Source organism: Acipenser ruthenus, chromosome 38 (genome assembly GCF_902713425.1).
Source record: "Acipenser ruthenus chromosome 38, fAciRut3.2 maternal haplotype, whole genome shotgun sequence".
NCBI classification, from domain to species: domain Eukaryota; kingdom Metazoa; phylum Chordata; class Actinopteri; order Acipenseriformes; family Acipenseridae; genus Acipenser; species Acipenser ruthenus.
In genome coordinates, this window is record NC_081226.1 from 10919447 (window position 1) to 10929344 (window position 9898).

General features: G+C 42.9%; 1 protein-coding gene across 1 annotated transcript in view; it reads right to left on the reverse strand.

Moving 5' to 3' along the window:
- The window catches only part of LOC131707019 (zinc finger protein 3-like), a 16638-nt gene extending 7603 nt beyond the window's left edge, over positions 1 to 9035 (reverse strand). Inside the window, exons 1-3 of the mRNA XM_059009032.1 lie at positions 8153 to 9035; positions 6071 to 6349; positions 4803 to 5081 (exon numbers count right to left, since the gene is read on the reverse strand). Of these exons, the coding sequence (XP_058865015.1) occupies positions 4803 to 5081; positions 6071 to 6349; positions 8153 to 8423 (829 nt within the window). The 5' untranslated portion in view covers positions 8424 to 9035. The remainder of the gene's footprint in view (positions 1 to 4802; positions 5082 to 6070; positions 6350 to 8152) is intronic.
- Between the last annotated feature and the right edge of the window lie 863 nt (positions 9036 to 9898).

The window sequence follows — 9898 nt, forward strand, 5'->3', positions numbered from 1 at the left end:
TTGCGCCTCCCCCGTTAACTGGGGCAAGAGGTAACTGGCCCATTGGGCCTGATCCCACCCGGCAGAGGTCGCCAGCGCCTCGAACACCTCCAGGTAGGCTTCGGGTCGATCCTCTGCCGTCATCTTGGTTGGTCTCATCAACCGGGGGTCAGGTCCCGCCGGTCTAGCCGGCCCTTGTACCGCTGCCGTCAGGGTCTGGCGCAGGAGATTCATCATCTCCGCAAACTGGGAAGCATCCATGCTGGTGTGCACTGCTTGAAGGGGGCAGTGCCAGTGAATCCCACTTCTGACACCACGTGTGGAAGGGTGGTGGGTAATTCACTGACACAGGAGACAGAAATGAGGCTGAAAACACCGCACAGGTGCCCAGTTTTATTAGAAACTTATTTTGGGTTCAGCCCGCAGAGGGCGCTGTTGTCTGTGGCCTGCCGTACCAACTATGGTAGCGACAGAGCCACAACTATACCGGAGCGGTACAGGGTACAGAAGTTAGAACAAAAAGAACACTAATCAAAAGGCAAAAGAAACAGAGAAAACAAAACACAGTAACAAAACTACAAAATAAAAAGTGCTGCACTCGGCAGCTTCTCCCCAACCGTCGCTATTCGTACGGCCCGGGTCTCCGTCCTACTCTAGCGGCTCCCTCAGCCTGCTATCCACTTTGTCGGGGGCTGCCCAAGAGTTTTCTTTTCCCCCGCTACTGCTAAATCTTTCTTTCTTTTGGTTTCTTATTTGTTTGTCTCGCCGGGATTTTTCGTCCGGGCTGATTTTTCTCCAGCGCTTCCGCACGCCGGTTTACGTCTCCGTGGGCAGACCTGAGGGAACAGCAGAATGAAACTTATAGGGTCAGCAATTCCCCCAAGACCCGCCTCCCAGCCACTCAGAGAGAAGGAAAGTCCGCACACCCACTCTTTCCCCTCTCCGTGTCACTGCCATGACTGACAGGCAGATATTGACGAGCTGCTGCCCTCTCCCTGCAGCACTATGAACACGCCAGAAGAGTCAGCACAGATCTCCCCTGTTACATATGCCAACAGAGTTTAAGGACCTTTTGTTTCTGAAGAACAAAAAATAAATCTGTAAAGCTGTAGATACAACCAAGGTGTCTCCACAATACTCACTGTCACTGTTGGGGAAAATACTGAGAAATGTGTCACAGTGATGCTGGTGTATCACTAAGTAGAGGATATTCATTGTATCAAATCACATTAGAACAGGGGTTTAAATCTTTTTAAGCTGCGTACCCCCTTCCAAAAAATGTAGTCCACTGAGATAGTCATAAAATGAAAACAGAAAAAAGGTCTGTACAATAACATGATACAACAAAACGCACAAGCCTTGGAGTGTGTGATGGATAAAATTATAAAAGTTACAGTATTATAAAAGAAAAAAATATATTATATTTAGTTTTGGCTCAAAATAGTCCCTCAAACAGGTTTCTAGTTGTTGGAAACATCATCATTTTATTGTAAATGTTAATTAGCCTCAAAATCACTCAGAAATAACATAGGACTATTCCATGATAGCAAATGGCAATCCTGTATTTTTATTGATAATAAAATTACAGAAAAGGCAAAGAAAAGTTCATTATCCACGCATCTCTACAGCTGACCTCTTACAAAAACATATTATTGGCATGTTTAGATTCTTGGTGACTAAAACGTACAGTACTGATGCTAATTAATAAAGAATAATAAAACGCTTACCTAGTATCAGTGTGATGGATGTCCCTGCTTGTTACCACACAAATCACTGATGAGGGCAGGGAAATTGGAGAGAGCTTCAGTCGCAAGACATTTTTGGCGTTTTTAATCTCTGACGGTATTTCGTCTTGATCACCCTTTGCTAGTAATGTACTACTATTGAGCCAACAATCCATATTTGTTCACTGAATTGAAAACTAAAAACTCTCACACCAGACGTAACGGCTTGTCAAACTGGACCGCATGACAGTACTGTGGTTTCTGATTGGCCACACATTCTGTATTTTGAAATGAAGTACTTAAGTTACAATAGACTTTAAATCGGGTCATTGAAAAAAATAAATATTGATTTGCAGGCACGAACGCACACAGGAAATAAAACGAGTTAAAGACGAGGCTTCTAGTTTTTTAAAATATGTAATTTTTTTTTATCCCAAAGACAGACCAACTGTTTATATTACATTTAAACAACAGGGCTTATTTAAAACGTACATATTTAATATGTAAATTAGTCGTGTGTGCGCTGAACGCTCTGTCACAGCACATCAGTCTGGTGTTAGCGATTAAACGTTGATTACATGACAAAAGTTTGCAATAGATTGGCAAGTGGGACTAAATAAAATGCGTTGTCTGCCATTTCAGAATTTTTCCCAGTTTGAAAACCGCTGCATTAGAAGAAACCACATTACCAACAGATCCAGTTTAATAGTAGTAGTATTTAAATGCCGTTGTCCTGACTGGCAAATTCTTACCTTCCAGCTTCCCCTTTATTTTGACAATTTCCACATCAAAAATGGCATTTTTTTGTATTTTGAGAGATGGAGGCGTGTTCAGCACACAGCAGACTCGATGTACTCGTGTGTGACACGAAAACCGCATCATTTACTAAAACAAATTTCACATATTTTATAATGTTACCGTGGGCTACTTTTTTTATTTTTATTTTTTTTACTCAATGATGTGGTTTTCGTTTTGCAAGTCTACTGCACACAGTATTTTAAAGCACACATATAATAGCCTGCATTTCAACAGTCACTGCCGAAGCTGATTACTTATTCTTCCAGAAGTACCGGTCGGGTGTAACAGGGATACGAGGTTATGTTTGCGCCGGGCCATGTTGTTAACAAGCCTGATGTTGTCGTCCAGGCTTTACTGTGAAACTGCCTGTAACCAGGGAGGGTGTGTGAGCGCATTCTACTGGACTGGAGAATAAAACCACGGGAGTTTAATTATGAAAACGCAAGTGTAAACAAACAAGTGAAAAAGATTAGCCTGTCGTCAGACATGTCATGTTAATACAAAATGCATTCATTTACTGTGTATTGGTACTGGGTCTCGTCTGGGAAGGGGGACACACGGGCGCGTTAAGAGAAATTCAGCGGGACATTTTTTATTTCAGAGGGGCATTGGCGCAATGGCACGGCCCAGCGCGAACACTGGAAATAGGCCCCTAGTCACCATAGTAACATCTGCTAAGTTTTGGGGGACAGACTCTCACGTATCCCTGAGCCTTGAAGTGCGCTGAATAAGGTTTTGGGGGACAGACTCTCACGTATCCCTGAGCCATGAAGTGCGCTGAATAAGGTTTTGGGGGACAGACTCTCACGTATCCCTGAGCCTTGAAGTGCGCTGAATAAGGTTTTGGGGGACAGACTCTCACGTATCCCTGAGCCCTGGAGTGCGCTGAATAAGGTTTTGCGAGCCTGCAGGCCCCCTGCCTCTCAAGGTCGAATGCTCTGTTAGAACAGTTCTGAGTACTGGGAGACAGTCAGAAAAACAGAAGCGTGCTATCTACAGCTATCTAGCAAGCAAAATCAGAGAAAAGGGAGCCTGCATGTAACATCTTTAACCAACAGCTCCAAACTTGAACGAATAAATCAGGATGGAAGAGAGCGATGGACTACAGCCTAACTTATTAGCTCCTCACAATATTCAAAAGGAACACTTCAGAATGTGGTTAAATTGTGAGAAAGTTAAATAAAACAAAAAGGAGGTAAAGAGAACTCGACCAACTGGATCACCATCAGAAAAAGAGGAAGGGTCAACAAACGTTGAACCTATAAATGAATGAACTGATTTGGCCTGCTGGCACTGGTCTAATTTACAGCAAGATTTCCTATATACTGAGCGAGACTGGGATGCCAAACCAGGAGCACAGGCAATCTTACAGCAAGCTGGTCTCTGACGCACGTGGAACCACAGACAACTGAATCATACCCTGCATCGACCGTGCAAGACAAACACTGAGTAATCCCAGTTCAACTAAATAAGGATTGACAGACTCTACATGTGTGAATGTATTACATGTATAAGCAGAGAGAGAGAGAATTGTAAAGTATAACAGGGTGTGCCCAAGTCGCTGTACTGTATAAACCAGGGGCCAGTGTAACATCTGGTGGAAACAATTTAACAGTCACAGAGTGAAAATAACCGACGCGATGTTCTGCACTGAAATTGGTGCTAGAATATAGAACAAATAAGAGCAAATATAAGGGGTGTTAAACTTAGGTGCCATGGATTCTAATTAAGGGATATATCATTAACCTACAGAGTGCTAATGATTGATTACAATTTTGTAATATCCTGTTAATTAGAATTTACTACTCATTGACATGTCACACTGAGGCTGAAGATGTACCTGAATGCTATCCATTGCTAAACCTTATGTACTGATTACTTTGACACTAATTAACTTTTACTTTTGTCCCATATTACTGAACTCACTCTGATCACATGTACACTATATAACCGTGTGGTGTTGTGATTGTGTATCACTGAACTCACTCTGATCACATGTACACTATATAACCATGTCGTGTTGTGATTGTGTATCACTGAACTCACTCTGATCACAAGTACACTATATAACAGTGTGGTGTTGTGATTGTGTATCACTGAACTCACTCTGATCACAAGTACACTATATAACAGTGTGGTGTTGTGATTGTGTATCACTGAACTCACTCTGATCACAAGTACACTATATAACCATGTGGTGTTGTGATTGTGTATCACTGAACTCACTCTGATCACATAGGCGACACTGAGATGAGCTAGTCAGGAAAAGACAGGAGTTTTCTGCTTGTTTTGTATAATTACCTCTAAATCCCAGTTCAGATGGAGGATCATCACACAGGTTGGATCCCAGCTGGTTCGCCTCCTCAAGTGTACAGACACTATTTTCAGTAGGACATTCCTCTTTAATAGGAACACATTCCTGTTGAGGGACCTCTTCATCTTTAACATGTGTCGGCTCTGTAATCTGCATTAGACTTGCACACCACTCCTGCTCAAAGGACTCCTCTTGTTTGTAAACTGCTTTGATCTCTGACCTCTCCTGTGCTTCAGATTCAGGGATAGCGCGACTCTCTTTGGTATCTGTGTGAAACAAAATTGTACAAAATTAGAACTCTTACTTACTGCTAAAGTCCCTTGTCAGAAAGCTGCTGAGAGATGTCATTGGGTCAGTCAGGTGTGTTTTTTGCACCATAAAATACAATTAGCGGTACATTTTATTAATCACACTAAAGAGATGAAAAAGCGACGTTAACATGCTACGTTTATACACACCATAGGGGCTACAGAAAGTATTTTTTTTTTTTTAAATCTGAGTCAGGGATGACTTGTTTTGTATTCGTATTTTTTTCCCTCCTGGGTTGGGAAATAACGTTAACGATTTAATAAAGGTAACAACAAGAATCCAACGTGTGAATCTGGGTGAGCAGAGGACAGTAGCTTCCAGTAATTCCAGTCTGTAACTTCGTTTAGAAATCATAGCCTTCAGTATAAGTATAATTAGAATTTACTACTCATCATTGACATGTCACACTGAGGCTGAAGATGTACCTGAATGCTATCCATTGCTAAACCTTATGTACTGATTACTTTGACACTAATTAACTTTTACTTTTGTCCCATATTACTGAACTCACTCTGATCACATGTACACTATATAACTGTGTGGTGTTGTGATTGTGTATCACTGAACTCACTCTGATCACATGTACACTATATAACCGTGTGGTGTTGTGATTGTGTATCACTGAACTCACTCTGATCACAAGTACACTATATAACCGTGTCGTGTTGTGATTGTGTATCACTGAACTCACTCTGATCACAAGTACACTATATAACCATGTGGTGTTGTGATTGTGTATCACTGAACTCACTCTGATCACAAGTACACTATATAACCATGTGGTGTTGTGATTGTGTATCACTGAACTCACTCTGATCACATGTACACTATATAACCGTGTGGTGTTGTGATTGTGTATCACTGAACTCACTCTGATCACATAGGCGACACTGAGGTGAGCTAGTCAGGAAAAGACAGGAGTTTTCTGCTTGTTTTGTATAATTACCTCTAAATCCCAGTTCAGATGGAGGATCATCACACAGGTTGAATCCCAGCTGGTTCGCCTCCTCAAGTGTACAGACACTATTTTCAGTAGGACATTCCTCTTTAATAGGAACACATTCCTGTTGAGGGACCTCTTCATCTTTAACATGTGTCGGCTCTGTAATCTGCATTAGACTTGCACACCACTCCTGCTCAAAGGACTCCTCTTGTTTGTAAACTGCTTTGATCTCTGACCTCTCCTGTGCTTCAGATTCAGGGATAGCGTGACTCTCTTTGGGATCTGTGTGAAAGAAAATTGAACAAAATTAGAACTCTTACTTACTGCTAAAGTCCCTTGTCAGAAAGCTGCTGAGAGATGTCATTGGGTCAGTCCGGTGTGTTTTTTGCACCATAAAATACAATTAGCGGTACATTTTATTAATCACACTAAAGAGATGAAAAAGCGATGTTAACATGCTACGTTTATACACACCATAGGGGCTACAGAAACCTTTTTTTTTTTTTTTTTAAATCCGAGTCAGGGATGATAATAACTTGTTTTGTATTCGTATTTTTTTCCCTCCTGGGTTGGGAAATAACGTTAATGATTTAATAAAGGTAACAACGAGAATCCAACGTGTGAATCTGGGTGAGCAGAGGACAGTAGCTTGTAATTCCAGTCTGTAACTTCATTTAGAAATCATTGCCTTCAATATAAATGTATATATTGTGGCTGTCGTCGTGTCGATTTTGCTCTTCGTTTCCCTGGAGCAGACGGGGTCATGTGACACATACCGGTGCGCTGACTGGACAGGATTGCTTGAGTTGTCATGACGTTGTCAGGGGTGATGCACGGGGCAATCCTCGCGGGATTTGGTCGCAAGCAATAGAGTTGCACCTGCTAGCAAACTGACGAGACAGTGTCTCTAGAGCTGCTGACCCGCTTGCAAAATCAATTAATAATTTAAAAAAAAAAAAAAACGCGGAATTATTTCCATTCTCCCGTGATGCTAGTAAAATTCCAGACGTTTTCAAGACTTTCATAACGGAGACGTGGTTTTTCAAGCACTTTCAAGCCCTGGAAATCAGTTTGGCATTTTTCCACACTTTTTCCAGACTTCCAGACTGGCGTACGAACCCTGTAACTGTAAAGACACGTACTATTTAAATGAAAGCCGTTCCAGACATGAGCTCAATTCAGCGGCAAAAAAAATGAGTTTTTAAATGTTTTTATTTTTGTGTGTTTAAACGGACTAGCTAAGCTCCTGTCATCAGATTCCAATCTCCCTCCTGACACCCGTGTGTCTGTCACTGGGAGACCAGACGGCTCTGCGTCCCCAGCGGGACACTTTGCTTCCGAAGACACTATTTGGCATAACACCTGGACATGCTGAGACAGTTCAGATTCCCAGACTCCCATCGTCACCAATGCATAACACACACAGTGTGTCGGGTTATTCAACCCATCCTCGATAAGCCAATCGTGGATCTCAATTACACCGGAGCAATGTTTTCATAATGATACGCTTGTGACGTATGTATTTGCTGCCTGCGTGTTTAATAATAACTTGGCTTAGGAAAAAATAGAAAATGCATCGGGATATGCATCTGTGCTAAAAGCATGCCGTTAGTTTAACTCCCGATGATCAGACTGACAGTGCTGGAGAAGGCGATCGTGGGTGGGAGTGACGTCTGGGTTGCCCAGGTTTCTGTTAAGTTTTTGCACACGTTTGTATTTTGAAACCGCGCGGTACACTGGGATTGCGTGCTCGGCAGTATCATGACGTAACCCGTTCTGTTCAGATACACGGCACGCATTCAGATCACTTGACGCTTCAGAGTCATGTTAGATCGTGACCCGCCTGTGCGTGCTAAGTTACAAAGCTGGTTTAAAATGTTCGGGTATTTAACTGGTGTTGTGGGCAATAGGTAACCAAGTAAACAAAAATCGAGGCAAACCAACTGCACGCCCCTCCTGTCCATCAGTGTGTGATATAGCCTGAAAAAAAGGCTCTTAAGATGAATTACAAACAAAATATTTACAATAAAAGGCTATTTAATCTGTTGGTTTGACCAAGCAATACTATTAAAAAAACATTCTTACCTTGAAATATTCGAGGTTGTTTGGTGTCTGCATCTGCAGGGTTCATGCATCCTCGCACTGCTTTCAACTCGCTCTCCGATATCTCCAACCTGAGCCTCAGACTGCCATTCTCTCTCTCCTTTCCAGCCATTTCCATCTGGAATTCAGTCAATTTGCCGCCGATAACTTTAGTAATTTCACACAAGACGGTGTCTACAGCCGCTTTCACTGTGTGCTCGATGGTAGAGGCGAGCTCGTCTTGAAAGAACGAAACGGAGAAACTGACGTCCATCTTCACTGACTGTAGTTTGAGTCTGGTCTAGCGGAATCCCCTTTTCATTCAGAAACAACGCCTTCAATTCTTATTCGGTATTATTTTTTATTTATCTACTGAACCTTCCCATTCAAATATTTTCAGCACGTCTTCAGATGTGATAAAAGCACAGGGAGTAACGTCCGTATTTCAGAACACTGCGCTGAGCGATCCCCGGGCTGCCTTTCCCGCGCTTGGGAGGGGTCAGCGCTGGTGCAAAGTTGCATCAATAGCATAGAATGGGGAATGGCGCTGCAAGCGGGGGAGCATTCCAGCGCGCGGGAAAGCAGCGGTGCAGGGTCGTGCAACTCACTCCTGCACACAGTTCTGCAAGGCAGCGCAGTCCATCGGTCCAAGCGCCGTCCCGCACAGCTCAACAGCCGCACACACAATAACACCGTCAATCTAAAACAGAGTTCGCTGTTTTAAATCCTCATTTTGTGTTTTCGGTTTCTTTTAAAAAGGCGAGCGCGGTCGACACCGTGGTTAGCCGTTAACTCTGGATTTCCAATGATGACGCGACCCCAGTGCGCAAGCGCGCTCCTCCACAGCGCTCAGCGGAGCGGGCTGGAGACTTCGGCGCTATAGAGTCGGGTGACAGCTGAGCACTTCACAGTAATAATCGCTGTAACTTGTACTTTTTTTTTGAATACACGTGCAAACATGTTGGATTTATAGAAAAATAAGTTAAAACAGCTATCAGAACTAAACTGAATAATGAAGAAAAACCGCTTGGCACATTACTGATAAACTAAACTGCTAATATACAAAACGAAGCGCTTTCTTATCGTGTTTACAAGCACACTTCAGTATGCTCGTGTTAGGGTTAAGTACAGCTCTCACCAGAGCTTATACAGTAGATATATCTGTATTTAATATTTCTTTTTTCAGTGTACAGTCGCTTCCCCCACTGAAAAATGAGAAACATAACCCTTACAAATTTCATATAGCTTGCAGCTGATCATGCTAAAAGAGGGGAGGGGGGGGAGGGGGAGGGGGGGGCATAATAATGAGTCCCTGTATCATTAACAGAGCCATTGTGGCTCCTGCATCATTAATAGAGCCATTTTTGGACCCCCAAGGACCCTGAATCCTTAATGAACCCCCCAGGGCCTCTGTATCATTAATAGTTCTCAGGCCCCTGTTTCATAGAGCCCGGGGGTCCCTTGTATCATTTACAGCTCCCCTGAGGAATGGTGCTGGTGACTAAATACAAAATATAACAAACACCCCCGTGTGCCAATCTGCCTGCCTAATGCCGGACCTGTAGAATTACTAATCACACCCATCTACCCCCTTCCTGCCCCCCAAACACCCCATACCAGCAGCCTCAATTCTCCCCTATGTGCACATCCGACACCTGACACCGGACACTGTCAGCATTTGATTTTTCAGCATCAGATTTCGATCTTTTTTTTTTTATATGTGATTTTTCCAAATAAATAGTTTTGGTT